The 22,076-nt window shown below is 39.3% G+C and overlaps 1 protein-coding gene across 2 annotated transcripts in view; it reads right to left on the reverse strand.

Annotated features, from left to right (window-relative positions):
- Positions 1-22,076, reverse strand: part of pigg (phosphatidylinositol glycan anchor biosynthesis class G) — a 192,483-nt gene that overhangs the window by 151,416 nt on the left and 18,991 nt on the right. For both annotated transcript variants that reach the window (XM_022683537.2, XM_049484390.1), the window contains exons 3-4: positions 19,863-20,072; positions 16,953-17,141 (exon numbers count right to left, since the gene is read on the reverse strand). In XM_022683537.2, coding sequence (XP_022539258.2) covers positions 16,953-17,141; positions 19,863-20,072 — 399 coding nt within the window. The remainder of the gene's footprint in view (positions 1-16,952; positions 17,142-19,862; positions 20,073-22,076) is intronic.

Here is a 22,076-nt window from a genome sequence, read left to right on the forward strand (position 1 = left end):
GTTCTGAATGCTCTAGATCCGAAGATGCTCTGGATGCTCTGGATAATTGGATGAGCTGAATAAGCAGATGCTTTGGATATACAAATGTTCTGAATGCTCTAGATCAGAAGATGCTCTGGATGCTCTAAGTAAGAAGATGCTCTGGATGCTCTAGGTAAGAAGATGCTCTGGTGCTCTGAATAATTGGATGCTCAAGATAAGAATATGCTCTGGAGAAGTGGATGTTCTGAATGCTCTATATCAGAAGATGCTCAGGATAATTGGATGCTCAAGATAAGAATATGCTCTGGATAAGTGGATGTTCTGAATGTTCTAGATCAGAAGATCATCTGGATGCTCTAGGTAAAAAGACGCTCCGGATGCTTTGGATAATTCGATGTTCGAGGTAAAAAGATGCTCTGGATACGTGGATGTTCTGAATGCCTTAGATCAGCAGATGCTCTGGATGCTTTTGGTTAGAAGACGCTCCAGATGCTCCGGATAATTTGATGCTCGAGATAAGAAGATGCTCTGGATAAGTGGATGTTCTGTATGCTCTAGATAAGAAAATGTTCTGGATGATTTAGGTAAGAATACGCTCCAGATGCTCTGGATAATTGTATCCCCAAAATAAGATGATGCTCTGGATGCTCTATGTAAGAAGATGCTCCTGATGCGCTGGATAATTGGATGCTCAAGATAAGAAGATGCACTGGATAAGTGGATGTTCTGAATTCTCTAGATCAGAAGATGCTCTGGATGCTCTAGGTAAGAAGACACACTGGATGCTTTGGATAATTGGACGCTCAAGCTAAGAAGATGCTCTAGTTATATGGATGTTTTGACTCCTCTAGATCAGAAGATGCTCTCTATGCTCCAGGTAAAAAGATTACTGGATAAATGGATAAGTGGATTCTCTGTATAAGTAAAAGCTTGTATGCTTGTAATAAGTGAACACTTTTGATAAAAGGATGTCATGAAAAGGAAGATGCTCTGGATGAATAAATGTTCTAAACAGAAAGATGCTCAGGATACATAAATGCTCTGTATGTTCTATTCAAAAAGAGCCTCTTAATGCCCTATTTAAGAAGATGCTCTGGATAATTGGACAATCTGGTTAAGAAGATGCTTGTATACTACTATAATTTGATGTGCTCTAGACGAGCAGATGCTCAGAATAAAATCTTGGACAAATTCCATAAATGCAATGGAGAGAAAATACATAAAAGGGGAAAGAATGAGATAAAAAATAAAAACCGGCATTAAGAGCTATGACAGAAAAAAGATAAGGTGCTCATATTCCCTCCATGGTTTTCTGGATTGTTCCGGATGCGAAACTCCCGCTGTGGTTTGTTTTCTTTGGAGAAGCAGACTCCTGAGGCAACCTCTCTGTGGTGAACACCGGCTTACAGCAGTCACACTTGTACACTTAGAAGGAAAATGAGGTTGGAATCAATGGAGAAGAACAAATTAGTTAAGTTAATATCTGCGCCCCTGATCAACCCTTACAAATGAGAACATGGAACCGTGAAGTGTGAAGCATTTAGGGCCATCTTAGCACCAGCACTCGGGAGAATGTGGGTTTTATTACAGTTTTATACAGTGAGACCACTTTCCTCAATACACACCGGGCTGGATAATGTGTTTATGCTGTGAACCATCTGAAGGTAGATTTACACATTATCTCTGCACACGTAAACAACATACACTGGATAAATGGATGCTCTGGCTAAATGGATGCTCTGGACAAAAATACGTGCTGGACAAAAGTATGCTTTGGACAAAAGGATGCTCTGGATAAATGGATGCTCTAGACAAATGGATGCTGTGGAAAAAAAAAAGATCTGGACAAAAGAATGCTCTTGACAAAAAGATGCTAAGGACAAGAGGATGCTCTGGACAAATAAATGCTCTGGACAAAAGTAAGCTGTGGACAAATGGATACTCTGAACAATAAAATGTTTCAACAAAAGGATGCTCTGGACAAAAAGATGCTCTGGACAAGTGGATGCTCTAGACAAAAAGATGATCTGGACAAAAGGATGATCTGGACAAAAGGATGATCTCGAAAAAAGGATGATCTCGAAAAAAGGATGATCTGGAAAAAAAGGATGATATGGACAAAAGTATGCTCGGGACAAAAAAAAGGATGCTCTAGACAGATGGATGCTCTGGACAAATGAATGTTCTGAATAAAACGACACTGTAGTTAAAAAGATGTTCTGGATGCTCGGAATAAGAAGATGCTCTATAGGCTCTAAATAAAAAGATGCTTTACACTGTTCCTGATAAGATGAACAAGAGGCCTTAAAAAGGATTATGCTTTGGATGCTCTTGATGCTCTGGATAAGATGCTCTGGAGGCTCTAACTAAGAAGATGCTCTGGATTGGTCCTGATGAGATGCTCTGAATGCTCTGAATAAAAATACACTGTAGTTAAAAATATGTTCTGGACTTTGGGATAAGAAGATGCTCTGGATGCTCTGCATCAGAACATGCTCTGGATTGTTCCTTATAAGATGCTCTGGAGGTCTTAAAAAGATGACACTTTGGATGCTCTTGAAGCTCTGGATAAGAAGATGCTTAGGATGCTCTAAATCAGAAGATGCTCTAGATTGTTCCTGATAAGGTGCTCTGGATAAGAAGATGCTCAGGATGCTCTAAATCAGAAGATGCTCTGGATTGTTTCTGATAAGATGCTCTGGAGGCCTTAAATGAGACGATGCTTTGGATGCTCTTGATGCTCTGGATATGAAGATGCTCTGGAGGCTCTAACTAAGAAGATGCTCTGGATTGGTCCTGATGAGATGCTCTGGATGCTCTGAATGCTCTTAATAAAAAGACACTGTAGTTAAAAAGATGTTCTGGATGCTTGGGATAAGAAGATGCTCAGAATGCTCTAAATAAGAAGATGCTCTGGATTGTCCCTGATAAGATGCTCTGGAGGCCTTAAAAAAAGATGATGATTTGGATCCCCTTGATGCTCTGGATAAGAAGATGCTTAGGATGCTCTAAATCAGAAGATGCTCTAGATTGTTCCTGATAAGATGCTCTGGATAAGAAGATGCTCAGGATGCTCTAAATCAGAAGATGCTCTAGATTGTTCCTGATAAGATGCTCTGGATAAGAAGATGCTCAGGATGCTCTAAATCAGAAGATGCTCTGGATTGTTTCTGATAAGATGCTCTGGATAAGAAGATGCTCAGGATGCTCTAAATCAGAAGATGCTCTAGATTGTTCCTGATAAGATGCTCTGGATAAGAAGATGCTCAGGATGCTCTAAATCAGAAGATGCTCTGGATTGTTTCTGATAAGATGCTCTAGAGGCCTTAAAAAGGACGATGCTTTGGATGCTCTTGATGCTCTGGATATGAAGATGCTCTGGAGGCTCTAACTAAGAAGATGCTCTGGATTGGTCCTGATGAGATGCTCTGGATGCTCTGAATGCTCTTAATAAAAAGACACTGTAGTTAAAAAGATGTTCTGGATGCTTGGGATAAGAAGATGCTCAGAATGCTCTAAATAAGAAGATGCTCTGGATTGTCCCTGATAAGATGCTCTGGAGAACTTAAAAAAGATGATAATTTGGATCCCCTTGATGCTCTGGATAAGAAGATGCTTAGGATGCTCTAAATCAGAAGATGCTCTAGATTGTTCCTGATAAGATGCTCTGGATAAGAAGATGCTCAGGATGCTCTAAATCAGAAGATGCTCTAGATTGTTCCTGATAAGATGCTCTGGATAAGAAGATGCTCAGGATGCTCTAAATCAGAAGATGCTCTAGATTGTTCCTGATAAGATGCTCTGGATAAGAAGATGCTCAGGATGCTCTAAATCAGAAGATGCTCTGGATTGTTTCTGATAAGATGCTCTGGATAAGAAGATGCTCAGGATGCTCTAAATCAGAAGATGCTCTAGATTGTTCCTGATAAGATGCTCTGGATAAGAAGATGCTCAGGATGCTCTAAATCAGAAGATGCTCTGGATTGTTTCTGATAAGATGCTCTAGAGGCCTTAAAAAGGACGATGCTTTGGATGCTCTTGATGCTCTGGATATGAAGATGCTCTGGAGGCTCTAACTAAGAAGATGCTCTGGATTGGTCCTGATGAGATGCTCTGGATGCTCTGAATGCTCTTAATAAAAAGACACTGTAGTTAAAAAGATGTTCTGGATGCTTGGGATAAGAAGATGCTCAGAATGCTCTAAATAAGAAGATGCTCTGGATTGTCCCTGATAAGATGCTCTGGAGAACTTAAAAAAGATGATAATTTGGATCCCCTTGATGCTCTGGATAAGAAGATGCTTAGGATGCTCTAAATCAGAAGATGCTCTAGATTGTTCCTGATAAGATGCTCTGGATAAGAAGATGCTCAGGATGCTCTAAATCAGAAGATGCTCTAGATTGTTCCTGATAAGATGCTCTGGATAAGAAGATGCTCAGGATGCTCTAAATCAGAAGATGCTCTGGATTGTTTCTGATAAGATGCTCTGGATAAGAAGATGCTCAGGATGCTCTAAATCAGAAGATGCTCTAGATTGTTCCTGATAAGATGCTCTGGATAAGAAGATGCTCAGGATGCTCTAAATCAGAAGATGCTCTGGATTGTTTCTGATAAGATGCTCTAGAGGCCTTAAAAAGGACGATGCTTTGGATGCTCTTGATGCTCTGGATATGAAGATGCTCTGGAGGCTCTAATAAGAAGATGCTCTTGAAGATAATACACTCTGGGTGCTTTTATAAGATAAGATGATGCTTGGAATAAGTTGATACTATAAATACAAATACATTTGGGAGTTAACATTCAGAGCTCTGATCAACTCTTATAAATGAGAACGTAAAATCGTGAATTGTGAAGCGTTCAGGGCCATCCTAGCAGCACCAGCACTCAGGAGAACGTGGGATTTTGTGTTAGTTTTATGCAGTGCGAGCATCTCTCGTCACACACCGGGCTGGATAATGTGTTTACTCTGTGAAGCATCTGATGGTAATACACACATTATCCACACACATGAAAACAACATGCATCTGCTGACAGTTGTTTCATTCCTGTAAACAAGTACACAAAAGCATGGCCCACTTTAAGCAGAAATCCCCACTTCATGCTGAGAGATGGACACATTATACATGAGATACAAGAAAAAAAGAGGCCAAGCATTGCACGCTCTCATAATGCAGCCTATATAAAGACTCTCTAGTGGTTCTCATTACTGTAGCCTACTGTAATTTATACTGTATACTTCCTCTGTGTTGGCATGGCATCCACTTTAAAGGGAATTATATATATATATATACTTTTTTTTTCTAAATGATTGTATAATTAGATTATTAAGATAAAAAAACAACTATAAATAGAGTGGTTTGATGCAAAGTTCTTTTTAAACTTTTGAAGAAAACATAATCTACAGAAATCTGTTCTCAGTGGTGGTTATGGGAAGCAAAATCTAAAATATTTAAAATCCTTTAAAAATGATATTACTGTACAAAACAAAGAGGGTAAAGACATAGAAAACAATTAGCTATGTATCAGAACCAGCCTATTTTAATCCAACAAATGCAATCAGATGATATTTTGAAAAGTTCATTTCAGAGAGTTAAATATTACAATAGCCCTATCCAAGGCTCACTGTAGGGGCTCTGTGACAGTAAGCTGCAGTTCTTATCATCTGATTCATGTCTGCTAAAAACAGTTAGTTTAAAAAGATATTAACCCATGTAAACTGATACTGGGTATATTAAGTAATGCTGAATAGTAGAGCTGACAAGTAGGGCTGAGTGTCAGCTAAACCAAAATCTGAGTACAGGATTGGCAATTGGGGGCAGAGAAACACTGGGTTTACTTGAGATTTTAGAAAACTGTAATATGTTTCTCCACAATAAGCTTATTCAACTCTAATATATCACTATTAATGAATACAGTTAATGTACTCAATACAATCTCAGAAAACCACTCCACAGTGATTCTGAATAATGAAATAAAAATTGTAACTCTGGATATCCCCATTATTTTCACACTTATTCAGTTCCAAAGGTTTGAAATGGCTTCTCAAGGCTTGTAGATGAAATGCTGGGAAGCTATTTCATGCTGCTGGAACACACTCCCCTCACTGTCAATGGGACAGAAATGAAGGTCAGGTAAGGCTTGGTGAGGAGTCTCCTGCCTCCTCTGTACTCTATTAAGTTTCTGCAGAAATCCAATGCTGTGTTTGGGGGATTTGAGGGCACTGAGACAGAGAGACATGGAAGGATGTTTTTTTTTTTCTTCCAAACGGAAGAGGAGAAGAAGAATCAATGAAGATTTCTCAACAGCTGAACAGAGCTTGCAAAGTCACTAAGACACGGGATGATGCAAAAGCAGCTAATGCAATCTTAAAAGAGAGAGAGACAGGGAGAGAGAGAGAGAGAAAGAAGTTGGGAGGGTGGGACAAATAGAACAAATGTGGGAGGATAGTGGGGAAAGAGGCTGGGTGGACAGAGACAGGTTGGGGTGGTAAGAAACAGGGTGGGAGAGGAGAGACATGGAGAAAAGAAAGGCAGCAAGACATAGACAGAATGAATAGGATGAAAAGGTGGAGAGAGGTGGATGTGAGGGAGGAGAGGTGAGGAAAGGAAGGATGGGTGGAGAGAAGTGGGTATGGACATGAAGGGAAGTGAGAAAAGGAAGGATAAGTGAAGAAAGGTGGGTGTGGGGATGGAGAGATGGCAGGAAAGGAAGGATGGGTGGATAGAGGTGGGTGGGCAGGAAATGAAGGATGGGTAGAGAGAGGTGGGTGAAAAGGTGGAAAGATGGGAGGAAAAGAAAGGATGGGTGGAGAGAGGTGGGTGGGAAGGTGGAGAGATGGGTGGAATAGAAAGAAGGGGTGGAGAAAGGCGGGAGTAGAGAGGCAGGTGGGATGGCAGGAAAGGAAAGATGAGTGGAGAGAGGTGGGTGGGAAGGTGAAGAGATGGGAGGAATAGAAAGGATGGGTGGAGAGGGACGGGTTGGAAGATGGAGAGATGGGAGGAATAGAAAGGAGAGGCGGGTTGGGAAGGTGAAGAGAGGCGGGTGGGAGGGTTGGAGAGAGGCGGGTGGGAGGGTGGAGAGAGGCGGGTCTTTCACACCTGCCCTCCCGCCCTGCCTCGCACTCTTTCCCACCCTCCCTCACACTGTTTCACACCCTACCACACACTCTCCTACCCTCTTTCCTGCCCTGCCTCCAACTGCACCTCCTGTTCTACCTCTCTCCACCCCCCCTCCCCCCTTTTTGCCCTGCCTCACTCTGGGTGCAGAGAAGATGCAAGAAGGCAAGAAGGAAATTGAGACAAACAAGCAGCACAGACAAGATCTGAAGGCAAGGAAGATAAAGAAAAAAGGATAGGAGGAACAGAGTGCATGTGAGAGAAAGTGTGTGTGTGTGTGTGTGTGAGAGAGAGAGAGAGAGAGAGAGAGAGAGAGAAAGAATGAGAAAAAGGGATGTGAAAATCACATTAGTTGAGGTGGCTTATAGTGCCAAGTCTGGAGGCAGTGGAAGAGAGAATGCAGCAGCAGCAACTCACCAAACACAGCCCTGAGTTCTGTTCCGCCGTGGTCAAATGTGGTCAAATATTGAATAAATCCAAATATCTGACTAGCTGTAGCGTTAAGGCTCGCACCCAAGACAAACCAGTGGGAGGAAACACAATCTCTGCCATTCTGACACGAGGCCTACTTACTGAGAGGATTTGCATACATATGAAACCACCATTTCGGCTTCCGTGTATCTGCGTACCATAAGCCTGTGGCATGGAGAACACCCAAGTGCAACATGGATTTAAGCATGTAATCACTAATTAGTCACTTATTCGACGAGCTGTGACTGTGCCTCAAATGGAATTGAATAAGTTGTGAGGTAGTTACAGCTCTGGGTCAGTTGAGTGGTGAAGAAACTGAGCAGATACGAGAGAATTTTGCATTTGTGCTGAAGAAGCAAAAGAAAAAAAAAAGGCGCACTGGAAAAAAGAACGTCTGTACTGTTTTTTTACTGCTTTATCATACACAAGAGAGCACATTTATCCACAGCTTTCAGGAAAGAGGATTTCTGCCTTTCTCTTTGGTCATAAGTTAAATCCATATATGCCATGTGGAGATGAGAACTTTTCCAGGGAACCCAAAGTTCCTGCACTCCGTCCTCCTGCGAGGAACAAAGAGTAAAGCTGCTTAAACAGAGACAATAGAACAAAGGTGGAGGTAAAGCCCAGATCAATGCAGGGCTTACCTGGATGTTCTACAGTTTAACAAGAACTCTGATTCATTTTAGCTTTAAGAAGACAGGCAGCTATACATACTTATTTTTTTTTCCGAATATGAAGCAAAACTGCACCTCCACAGTGCTGCCACTCGTCACGAGACCTCACCGTCTGAGTAGTGAAGCCTTAAAAAAGCTGATGTTAAAAACAATAATTTAGGCAACAGAATTTCATGGGTTAATGCATTATAAATGGATCAACTTTCTCACTAATGTTAACTGTCAAACTACTGAATTGAAAGCTAATATGTTAATGTTTCTTTAGCTTTCTTAATTCTAATATAATATAACTTTTGTCTCTTTCTTTAGCTGCAAGTAGGAGTGGGGGTCAAAAACTAGCATAAATTAGCATTGAAAGTGCTTTTCCAAAATGGAAATAAAAAGGAATATGCCAAAATTAATCATTTTAGTCCAAAACTGAACACTGATTTTTTTGGTTGTCAAACATTCAATGCATTACTAGAAAAAAATTTCCCATGTGAAAGGGATGGAGTTAAATCAGAGAATTAGACCACCTAAATTGAGCTAGATGTAAATCCATAAAATGTACTCAAGAGTGAATTATGTAAGAAACCAAAACATAAAGCAGATCAATCATCATCATTTATAGAGATGAGTTTAATTTAGCTTTGGGGAAATCTCTTTCAGATAAATATATGTAATACAGGTCAACTGTAGTTAATGCTTAATAACTAACACAGGTAGTGACTGATAAACCCCTGAATGCATTATAATATGCCAGGTGTTACTTATAAAGAGATTTTAAAAGGAATGGGAATGGACAAAACCATTATTGTGTTATGTTCCACTACAGGCTTTAAAAATCAAAATATTACCAGTAATTAATGATTATTGAACTAAATAGTGACAGAAAAACTAAGGCTTAACTTTGTAGCACCATAAAACATAGACATGTTGTCATAACTCAATGAACCACTTAATTACCAACATCAATAAACCTTTCACAGAATAATATGTGAATGTAGAATTTAGCTCTGGAAAACAAAATTGAGAGCACTTCAGTTTCTGAATCAGTTTCTCTGATTTTGCTATTTATAGATATATGGTTGAATGAAATGAATATTGTTGTTTTGTTCTATAAACTACAGACAACATTTCTCTCAAATTCCAAATAAAAATATTGTCATTAAGAGCATTTATTTGTAGAAAATGAGAAATGGCTAAAATAACAAAAAAAAAGATGCAGAGCTTTTAGACCTCAAATAATGCGTAAAGTTTTAAGAGTTCAAAAATCAATATATGGTTGAATAACCCTGTTTTTTAATCACAGTTTTCATGCATCTTGGCATGTTCTCCTCCACCAGTCTTACACACTGCTTTTGGATAAATGTATGCCAATCCTGGTAAAAATGCAGTTCAGCTTGGTTTGATAGCTGTATATCCACTGAACTGATAACCCTAAATGCCAAATTGCCAATCATGTACCTGTTCTATGCTCTTATAGTCTGTTCCAGCCTAAAATCAGACCCAGGAACTGGCTAGACAGAGGCTCACACATCTACAGCCATTCACAGGTCAAACTGGTGCTGAGGGACAGGGTGAAATAGCACTTTCGCAGAAGTGAAAAACACTTAGCTGCCCTTGCTGACTGACACTTTCCCTCTGTAATTTGCTGATGTGCATCGGCTACTGCACACACACCCAGGGGCCTTTGCAGCGTTAATGAGCGATGTCACCTGTCGAAGAACAGGCAACAGATAAGCACACCGGACTCAGTGAATCTGGCTGCTATGTCTATATTTAGTCCTGATCTGAGAGCAGTTTAAAAGATCAGGTCTGTATTTGGAGAAGAGCAGCCTATCCTGAATGAACCCAGCAGAAGTTGTGTCCCGGGCTCGTCCTTGCCCGAGTGCAGAGTTAACTGAGCGCATGCCCTTCCTTGCCAAGCTCTGAAGAGTACAGGCAATTATCCCTCTCATCTGCGCCGCATCAAACAGGCCCGCAGCGCAAGACTGAGCTTTTATGACTTGTCTGACACGACTAATGCTCTAAAGCTTCTAAGAGGGAGACAAAAAGAAAGAGTGACACTGCTTTTGTGCAAATGTGACTTTCTGAAAGGCACACTGTGCTTACAACCTGCACCTCTGGGGTCCATTTTATTTATTTTTTTAACCATTTTATTTTAAATACAAGTTTACTATGTCCTTTACTTACTTTACTTACATTAAGTTACAGTGTTTGTTTACTGCAAGTCTGTTTTTAAAAGGTTGCATATGTATATACTAGTGCATCGCAAAACAAATTAGAATATCAATGAAAAGTTACTTTATTTTAGTAATTCAGTTCAAAATGTTCAAAATCTGTATATTATATGGGGTAAAACTTTACTTGGATGGTCCATTTGATGGCCTCTTTGATGCTCAACTGACATTCAACTAACATTCAACTACATGTCTATTAAATGCAAATGAACTTAAAGGTGAAAGTAAATGATTCTCTATTGAATATAACCCTACATTCAAATCTAATCCAAACACTTATCTTAATATTTTAGGATTGGGTTTAGGGTTAGATTTTAAGCTTAGGTTAAGGTTAGGGTAAGGGTTAGGGTTTGATTTTATGGTTGATTAAGGGTTAAGGTTAGGGTTAGGTGTAGGGTTAGGTTCTATTTTGAACATTTACATTCAACATAGGGTTAAGTTCAATTTATGGACATTCAATTCAATGTTAGTTGAATGTCAGTTGAGCATCAACAAGGCCATAAAATGGACCATCCAAGTAAAGTGTTATCTTATATAGATATATTACACACAGAGTGATCTATTTTAAGTGTTTTTTTTTTTTTATTTTATTATTGATGATTATGACTTACGGTCAATGAAAAAACAAAAAAATCAGTGTCCCAGAAAATTTGAATATTATATAAGACCAATTGGTACTTTTGGCCAGTAAGTATGGGCAGTGTGCCAAATCATGCTGGAAAATGAAATCTGCATCTCTATAAAAGTTGTCAGGACTTGATGTAACACATTGGACCATCACCAGCAGATGACACGACTCTCCAAACCATCACTGACCATCAGTAAATTTTACATTTAATTTGGAAATCAAGGGACCAGAGTCTGGAGGAGTCTTGAGTGTCTAGTGTGAAGTTTCCACTATCAGTGATGGTTTGGAGAGGCATGTCACGGTTGAATGGTGAATGTTCCATCCATTTGGCACCAACTATCAGGCCTTACAACCTCACTCGCAAGATAACACCTTCCCAAGCAGTCCCATGAGGTAGCACTTTGATAATCGTTAATACCCTTAAATAACAGACTCCTGAGTTTTAACTGTGTTGCAGCACTTTAGAAAAAACAGCACCTGATAACTCATCTGTCTTCTTTGTTCTGACAGAACCTCAGAGTTCAGAATGACCTGAAAAATGGCCGGGTATTAGAAAACTTGAAACTACTTTTGACACATAAATGGCTTGCATGATTTCATCTGATTTTATCTTCATAGAAAATGCTGTCTGGGTCCTACAGAAGCACTCTCACTCTTACACCTTCATCTGCTGAAAATAATTCTCTCCAGGAACAAATAGAGGAGAGGTGGAGGGCCTTAAGGCCATGTGCAATCTCTTTGTTCTGTACATCTGCATTTGGGTCACCACTGCAGCTGTATGCTGAACTGCTAGAACAGACACCAGACACTTCTTTCTGGCTGAGATCCAGATCCAGATTCTGAGCTTACTGATAGAAGGATTTTAACCAGGATCTTCTTCTTTGCGCATCATTTATCTCCCTATTAACTTGTTCCTCCATGCCCATTATCTTAGGTCTTTACTCTAAATAACCTGACACTGCCACCACCAAGTTTACCAGCTGGGATGATGCAACCTGGTTAATGAGAAGAAAAAGAGATACATGGAGAGAGGGGGAGAGAGAGAGAGAGAGAGAGATAGAGGGAGAAAGAGAGCACCTAAGGGCACAGTGTGATCACTATGTACATCTGTATTTGGGTCACCACTGCAGCTGTATGCAGAACAGCAGAAACACCAGCTCCCTTCCCAGAACGGAACTTTCTGGCAGAGGAAAACACTTTTTTTCTCCTGAAACTCTCTGTCCTGTAGACCATTAATCTTCCCATCAATCCTGGCCAATTGCCAGACCTTGTAGACTAGGGCGTCACTACACCAAATGTCTGGACTATAGTCCGAACTAAAGCTGTGTATTTCTTATATTGTATACGTTTGGTCTGATCTCGTTAGTTCTTAACTATCTACTTCTGAATCTAAAATGTGTTTTACTCTGTAAATGAATGAGACTACGGTTCAACTGATCCAGACTGAGATCATTCAGCCTCATTCTGTCTGTCCTTTGGTTACTTTCACACCAGCTCTCTTGGTTTGGACCAACTAAAAAGTTTTAGGGGTTGGTTTCCCAACAGGGATTAAGCCTAGTCTTGGACTACACCACATTCTATAAAGAGATTTCCTACTAAAAGAAATTTAGTCTAGGACTTGGCCTAATCCTAACTGGAAAACCAACTCTTAAATTCTGGTACCAAAAACATGGGTGTGAAGGCACCCTGAAAAGCATTCCAATACATGATACTGCCAGCACCAGGTTTAACAGCTGGCAAGATGATGCAATCTGGCTAATGGTCAGAACTAGCTAGATTGGTCTTGGCTTTTTGACTTTTCAGTTTAGAACCAAACTAAAAGGTTTTAGTAAATTAAGCCTAGTCTTGGACTACACCACAACTGAAAGGAGATTTCCCATCAAAAGGAAGATTTAGTCCAGGACTAGGCCTAATCTCTGTCTGGGAAACTAACTCTTAAGTTCTTGTACCAACAAGATCAGGGTGAAGGCACTCTGAAAAGCATCCCAATATATGATACTGCCAGCACTAGGTTTAACAGCTGATCATGCAACCTGCTTCATAATGGTCAAGAATAGCTAGTTTGGTCTTGGCTTTTTGACTTTTCAGTTTAGAGTCAAATTAGAAGCTTAAAAGCTTCTGAAGGTCTGAAAGTTGCCAACGGTTTAGTCCCAACCAAAAATGTGATTTCTGTATGGATTTACTGAAACATGGATCTGTTTGTTTGCATTGTCAAAACACCAATTGCTAGACCTTGTAGACTAGGGCGTTAGTTCTGAACACAAACTGCAAATAAATCAGACTATGATTCAACTGATCCAGACGTTTTGGTCCTTTCACATCATTTCCTTTGGTTTGGACCAAACTAAAACGCTTTAGAGGTTGGTTTCCCAACAGAGATTTAAGCCCAGTCTTGGACTACACCACATTTTATAAGGAAATTTCCTACTGAAATGAAAATTTAGTCTAGGACTAGGCCTAATCTCTGTCTGGAAAACTAACTTTTAAGTTTTTGTACCAACAAAATCAGGGTGAAGACACTCTGAAAAGCATCCCAATACATGATACTGCCAGCACCAGGTTTAACAGCTGGGAGAGATGATGCAACCTGGCTACCATGGTCAAGAATATCTAGATTGATTGTTAATTCAGTTAGTGACAGATAGTTTGGACCAAATATAGAAGGTTGCACTGGCTGTGCATCATGAAGCAGTATAAATCCAACAGACTATGCTGGTAAAGTAATCTGGTATGATTGTAAATAATCTGTTACGTTCATTCTGCTGTCCATCTATCCATAAAGGAGCAGCGGTTCTACTACAAGTCCCTTACAGATGAATGAGCTTCTCACCCTACGTCTAAGGTAGACCCCAGCCACCCTTCAGAGGAAACCCTTTTTGGCCATTTGCATTCGTCCACTCTTTCGACTGTAACCCATTGTTAATGACCGTAGATAAGAGTAAGAAAGAAGACTAACCAGTAGATCGAGAGCTTTGCTTTTTTGATCAGCTCCCTTTTCATCACAACAGTGTGGTAAAGTACACAGAATACTGCCCCTGTTCATCCAATTCTCCAGCCAATCTCACGCTCCATCGTTTCCTCACTCGAGAACAAGACCCCAAGATACTTAAACTCCTTTACTTGGGTTATTCTGCTGTGTGGCACAGAATTCTGCACAACACCTGAAAAGGTAACTTACTAAATTTACAACATTCTACAAAGCAATCAATGTTTTGGATGTATTAGACTGGTAAAGTATAGGGAGATGCAGCCAATGTACAGTAGGTGATGATAACAGAATGCATCAATCGCTATAATCCATCGCTAAACAGCAGTGTGAAACCGAAACCAAACGTACATAATTTATACAATGTAACAAACACCTAAACCCTGGTTTGGACTGTATATAAGTATGGACAGCATGACATTGGTTGAAAAGTGAAGCCACTGTGTCTCTTACACCCTCTGGTGGCTGGCTCCAGAACAACATTTAACCCCGCCTATTTCCATTCAACTGAATGAGAGATGAAGAAATCTTTAATCTAAAATTACACATCCAGGATTTTTTTTTTTTTTTTGGAAATTGAGTTCTGTACATTCTGCAAGCCCTTTCTTTAAAGTTAGTACATTTTCTAGGAGTCATTCTGTGATATTTAAAGAGGTGTGGCGATTGTGGTGATAGGTTAGGTTTTTAACCTAGCGTTAGGTACTTAGGTAACTAGATAACTAGGTTAGCCAACTCAGGTTAGCTAAGTTAAGTAACTTGTTTGGTGAAAATGACAGTGAAAAGAGTAATTGAGGACGAGTATTAAAATATTTCACACTGAATAAAATAAAGAGATTAGCTTTTAAATATAAATAGGGTTTTATTAAATATAATGCATCAAAATATGTAAGGTAAACTATTGTTTTATCTAAAGTTTAATTACAGAAGAGGTTGCTATGCAGACTATTAAAATTTTCTACTGATAACTATTCATTATTACTGATCATTATTTCGTGATATATTATTGTAAGAGACCTGTAAATAGCCAGCTAAGTTAACGCTAGTTTGCTAAGTTGTGAACAGGAGTCTAGACGATAGACTGTATTGTTATTTAGCCTAATTCACAGTCTATTGTACGGCAGGTCCGCTGGCTGTGCGCGTCCTCGAGGGGGAGGGCGGGGTTTAGGCAGTCACACGGCCCCGCCTCCCACCTCTGCCATGCTAGTTCTGGCTCCAATTTGCCTCTACTGCGTTAGCGCACGCAAGATGGCAGCTTCCATTTCGGCCATACTTTGGCTTTAAAACGCTGGAAGGAGAGTGAATAGGGACGTCCTGTCCATAGTTATATACAGTCCATGACTTTCTGGTGTAAAAAAATCCTAAGTAAAAGGCCCCAATGTGAAAGGCTTTCAGTTGAAGAACAGCTGAGACCTCAGCCACCAGCCAGACTGGAGCTATTTTGGGGTCTTCAGTGCATCGTCTCAGACATGTCAAATTAGCAGGAAAAAAGGGGAGAGGAAGGTGTTATTAATACAAAAAAATATATAAAAAAATAGAAAGTAAGAAAAAAAAAAAAGCAAGACCCCTACATTGACTTTTCTTTGAAAGCAACTAAAAGCTCCAAGGCTGGTTGTGGTTAAAAATGCAGGAGAACAGAGTGGTGGGTTGTGATTCCATTAAATAAAACAGCAGCAAAACGACGTGCCGAGCACTTCAGATAAACTCATCAAAGACTGAAATTATTCACACAAAGAGCTGACAGAGACACGAGCCGAAAAGCAGCGTACACACACTCCCGTAACCTGGATAAAACATGAAGCGCACTAAAATTTGATGAGGATGATACAATACAGGCTCCACTGAGTGTTTGGAACTGAAAAGTCTTGAATGCCGCCACTTGATTGAAAAGCGCATTTAGAAAGGAGTTGACAGAGACCGCAGATGCCAGCGTGGCTAGACATAAGAGCTAGCTCACTACATCGTCTGGAATGAAGAGCATCGGAAAAAAAAGAAGAAGAAGATCACCACATAAAGCCTCCACAGTGACATGCACTGTTGAATCAGAGTCAAAAGCATTAAAGATTTATACCAAACAGCCAGAATACGATCTAAGAGAGAGGTGATTTAAAAAAAAAAGAAGAAGAAAAAAAAAAAAAAGACTGTACAAAAACAACTCATTCCTATGCAAAGCCACATCTGATATTATGCAATCAAAACAAGATCATGGGACCAAGCCTCTGATTAGCAGAATGAGACCTAATTCCAGTGGATTGGTTCTACTAAAATCTGCTAAAAACAGACTCAGAAAATAATAGCACTGCACTGTAGAGCAGGAAGACATAAAGACAGTGAAATAAAGTTCGACTAATCAGTGTTTTTTGGACCAATATTGATCACCAATTGTCTTGCAGTTAAATCAGACGATTGTTGGTACCAATTAAGGGCAGAACTGGATGCTAGATTAACCCCTTTCAGTTGATTCCTTAGACTTTCTGACTGTTGCTGCTGTTTTTTTCAATATGGTTGAATGTGGTCTCAAGTTTGTCGTTTGCAGTTTAATGTGAACAAGATAGTGGTGTTGGATAGCTCTGTTGTGTTGCTGTGCTAATACTCAATATTCAAGAGTGGCTCACTGTTTGATTAGTGTTCTGAGACTGTACTGAGCTGAATGAATTACTCTACAGAGGGGAATCTGGTTAGTTGTCTTGAAACTCTTTACTCCGCCTTCTTTACAAGGCACTTTAGATTTACACATTCTACAAAGATGTGAGTTTAAGACAGAAACAGCAAAAAAAAAAAAAACACATGCCAGACTACAAATGGACAACAAATGGACAAGAGGGACAAAGAGGGACATCATGGGGGGAAAAAAGAAAGAAAGAAAGAAAAGAGTACCTGTGTTATGAGGGAGGCGTGGATCTTCTTGATGACATCGTCCATCTCCAGAAGTTTGGGTCCGATGAGCGAGCTGTGAGGGCCGCTGATGTGTCCGATGTGGTCCAGTCCCAGGTAGTGCAGGATCAACATGTCCCAGTCATCCCTCTTCAAAGTGCTATCTAAATGACGTGTCACGTTATTATCCACCTGAAACACAGTGGACAAAAACAGTAAGCAGTCAGAAGGGGGTTGTCACTGTAGCATTTTTGTTGCAAAATTCCCCACACATTCTCTACTGGGGAACTGTTAGAACTGCAGACAAGCCATCCAATACTCATACACACTTTTTGCATGTGTTTTTGCTATTTCTTGTAGAAAATCGCATAGACATACCCGGAAAACCTGCTTTTTCAAAGTTTTTTTTAGCACTACCTCAAATCATGAAACCTTAACACCTTAACTTTTGGACGTGTTGCTGATAACAGTCTGGATGGTCCTTTTTTATCTTTACTCCAGCACACTAGGCTTACATATCTTCAAAAAAAAAGATCTAGCATACTGACCAAAACACACATTTCCACTATGTTATGGTTAATCCCTGGATGTCTCCGATCCCAGAGAGTAGACACTTTAGAACAAGGCTTTTATTTTGCACGGAAAAGTAGTAAGTGGCATAAAGTTATATTATAGGTTTGTAAAAGCAAGCCCTTGTTTTGTGGTTCTACGAGCTATTACTGAATGATGGTTCTTAATGTAGTGCTGTCAGAGATTTCACAGACTAAAATTTCAACAGGTTCCTTGAATGGTTTAATGATATTATGGGCTGTAGAGTTAGAAATATGCAAATTCCTTCCAATCTTTCTTTAAGGAAGTTTCTTTTTATGCATTCTAATAACTTTCGCATGCTTATGTTACAAACTAACAACCCTTCATATTTGAATCTCAAGCAAAAATCAGCCTTTCCTGGATACCAAATAATTTCCTTTTGTACCAAATCATGATTACGATCACCTGTTGACATCACCTGTTTCACATCATTATCATCATCATCATCATTATTTTGTGTTTATTTTATTACTAGCCCTAAACTGCCCTGTCACACCTTTTTGTAATATTGCAGGCCTGAGGTGCATGAATGAATGTATATTAACAAATAAAATAAAGATGACCAGGCAAAACATGTGCTATCCTTAGTTTATTTACTGTGTTAAACGTCATAAAAGAAAATGTACTCAGTTCTGACTTATTGCCAGATCATGCATCATGTATGTGGAAAGCATACCTATGACATGACACTACCTTCACCAAGTTTAACAGCTGGGCCATTGCAACATTGTTCATAAGCAGTATGAGAGTGATACCACGCACACACAGTTTGTTATTCATGCTGAAAAATTTCCAGTCTCAACAGACTATAAGAAATTCTGCCAAGTCACTGGACCGACTTCCAAGTCATGCGTTCCAAAATCTTTATGAGCATTTTTTTTTTCTTTTCTGGCACAAACATCCTCCTTGTCATTCTTCCATAAAGTCAATTTCAGTGTAATATCATAGAGACTGCTGATCCACGAACATTAACTTTAATCACAGTCACTGACAACCCGGTCAGTAAGATAGCTGGGGTCACAGTAGCCGCTCTAACAAGTGTCCCTCATGTTCAGTGATTATGTTGCTAAGAGGAACAGCCTGACCTGGGATATGGTTTTATGGTTCTTTTCCATTTTCACTTTATGAATGAATGGACCAAGCCCTGTAATACATTCAGTTCTTTAAAAATAGTCTTTTATTAGTCCTTCCTGTAGATTTTTTCTTGTCTTCACTTAAACCTGCAACATATTCAAATATGCTTTCAATGCTATATTATCTAAATTTAGGTGCGTTCTGTGTTTTTAGCAGTGTACCATACAACTGATTAGGGCTGTGTATTGATAAGAACACGTCAATATGATATGTACTATGACCTGCAGAGGCAGGGGATTCGTGGGTCCTTCCCACAGTATGACACACAGCTCCAGTCTGTCCCAGCTGGCATGCATTTGACTTATTAGGCAGCCAGCTGGGACAGACTGGAGCTGTGCGTCATGGCGTGGGGCAGACCCAGAGTTCCCCCGCTGGGACTGGTATAAAGACCCTGCCTCAGAACAAACCTAAAACAGTAAAGTTACATGACTAGAGCCCCACTGGGCTGTCAATATATGTCTTTAAGTTTGTTTGGGTGTAGTGAAGAGCATGTTTGGCCCAAATAAAGGTACGTTTAAGTTCATTCACTCCCTGTGTCTGTGTCTCCCTGTGCTAACAGTGGCCACGCCCCTATCCTTACGGGTGCCTTCACAGTACTATGACACAGGGGTTATGTTCCAATATATTGTTATACTTTCCAATACTTATACTTTCCTATAAGCAAATAATCATGGTGTAAAAAACACAGCATCATACACACACAATCTAGGTGAAAGAAAAGCTTATTTGTTCTCCAATCAGAACACATGGACATGAATAAACTGTTTTTTTTTGTTTTTTTTAATACTGATACATTATAGTAAATAATAATATTACGACACTTTGATACAACCTTTTATCAACATTTTCCTACACCCCACTGCTGAACTTTAAATTAGGCTCTATTCACGCTGTAGAACAAATCAGATCTGAGCTGCTTTTCTGAACAAAGCCACAAAGAGACATGATACTCAACTTCCCAAAGTCACTAAAATCTGCCGTTTTTCCATAATAGTGGTAACCATTAACACATTCACACTGGAATTGAAAATGTAACGTATTGCATGAGGGCAAAGTTAAAATAAGTATGTTAAAAGTATAGTTTAGGTTTTTACAGTATGTTTAAAAATCATATATAGATCTTCTCAGACATCAAACTATCAGTGCAGTTTTGGGGGCTAAAACAGCTGCAGAAGCAACACCGCTCACCTCAGTGTAGTCAGAGACGAAGAAGGACGTGGTGCCGTCGTACTCCATGAAGTGTTTGGGGAAGAGTCGCACCCAGGTGTCGTCTCCGTAAAAGATGATCCTCTTCCCGGCGTTTTTGGCCTGCCATATAAGATTGTCCTCCAGGAGAGCCGGAGAATTCAGGTTCATCACCACATCGATGAAGCCAGGAATGCTGCCTGTGGTCAGCGCCTGTCCAAAGAGAGCAGCAGGAAGAGAGCATTACTTCACTCTCGTTTGAAGTCATAAAGTAAAAATTTAAGATGTAAAAACAAAAAAATTAAGGTTTCAGATTCTAAAAGATTATTGTGATTATTGTGTATTTTTTATTACTATGTTCACGTTTTTAGGAACATAGTAATAAAAAAAACATTTTTTCAAATGATAGAGATTTTAAAACAAACGAAAGTGTATATATACATATATATATATATATATATATATATATATATATATATATATATATATATATATATATATATATATATATATACAATTAAAACAAAATTTATTTTATTTAATCATCCTAAAGTTAGGATTTTTATATCAGTGGCAGCATGCCCACACTTCACCCTTCTCTTCCACTAAGAACAGGGTGTAATGGTTAGATCCAGCAGGTTGGTTGGTTGTCACCAAACAGCAGGTTTATGAAACAAACCTGAAACAAAAGTAGGCGTTAAGCATCTCTATACAATCTGTCTGTTTTCCAGCTGAAAGATACAAGCTGTACAGAACTAGAATAGTAATGCTGTATTTGCCAAAGACAAAAACACATTTTGGCTATTTTTTTATTGAATAGTAAAAAAAGTGCCAAAATAAATGAAAACCTGAGGGAGTGCATTTGGACTGGGCCAGATGTTTCAGTATTTGCACTCTTCGGTTTCAAGCAAAAATGTACATTTTGCTGCATTATCTTGTAGGGGTGGGCGATATGGCTCTAAAATAATATCACGATATTTCAGGGTATTTTTGGGATAACGATATACTTGGCGATATAGGAAAACAGAAAAATAATTAATTCATTTCAGGAATATAGTATAATAGTATAACAGTATAATCATAATGTGTCAAAATAAATAATATAGCATAAAATAATATAATGCAGCAAATAATATTTCAGAATATTTAGTGCACACATTTAAACTGCAAACTAAAACAATTATACAATAAATAAACCTAAAGCTTCACAGTAAATAATAGACTACTTTTAAGACAGAACAGCCCTATTATCACGATATGGATTTTTAATATCATGATACGATATAATATTGCGCACCCCTAATACCTTGCAAAAGTTCTGTGAACAATACTTCAATTTAAAAGTACAAATATCTCAAGAACAAATATGAGAAATTCTAAAGAGGATGTAGGCGAATGAGACTCAAACAGTACAATGGACGTGGGGGGTGGGGGTGTACAGTTTTTGTACTGCTTGAAGACGGAAGAAAAGGCACAAAACCACAGAAATACATCTGGAACACCATAAGTCTATTTGCATACCTCATGTTCCTGTTTGCCGATCGCAGTTAATGAATATGCGATGGTATACTCAATGAGTCACATAAAAAAAAAAAAAACACAAGAACAACAGTCTGCTGAAGCCTGGCACATCTACTGATTAAGCACCGAACAAGAAACAATGAAGGGAACTTATGGCTCCGACTCAATTTGTACCTCTCACATTCATACGCACTCGTACGCACACCCACTCACACAACACTGAACCCGTAATTGTGGTAGACTGTATAATCACAGCGTTTATTCTGACTTTCGTCACAGAGCAGCAGCACTGCAGTGATTTTCCTTCAAATCTTAGACTTGAGACAATTAACGGCGCACAGAGAGGAGCACGAGTCTCAGGCGCTGAAGAAAGAGCTGGGGTCATCACCAATCTGTCTCTCTCTCTCTCTCTCTCTCTCTCTCTCTATCTATCTCTCTCTCTCTCTCTCTCTCTATTCTCTACACTCTTCCGATGAGATCCACTGCGCCAAGGTTTTTGTCAATATCCCTCGCTCTGTCTCTTGCCATGCTGAAATGTGCACACAGTTGGCAGTTATAATGATAATAATAATTTAAATTTAAAAGGCTTTTACACTGTGGCGAGTGAAGGAGTTACTGCTTACAGCAAGTTGGTCAAGGTGATAAATACCCAGGCAGGTCACACCAGTGAACTTTTCAGCCTTTGTGTGAAAGGCA

The sequence above is a fragment of the Astyanax mexicanus genome, chromosome 10 (genome assembly GCF_023375975.1).
Source record: "Astyanax mexicanus isolate ESR-SI-001 chromosome 10, AstMex3_surface, whole genome shotgun sequence".
Taxonomy (NCBI): domain Eukaryota; kingdom Metazoa; phylum Chordata; class Actinopteri; order Characiformes; family Acestrorhamphidae; genus Astyanax; species Astyanax mexicanus.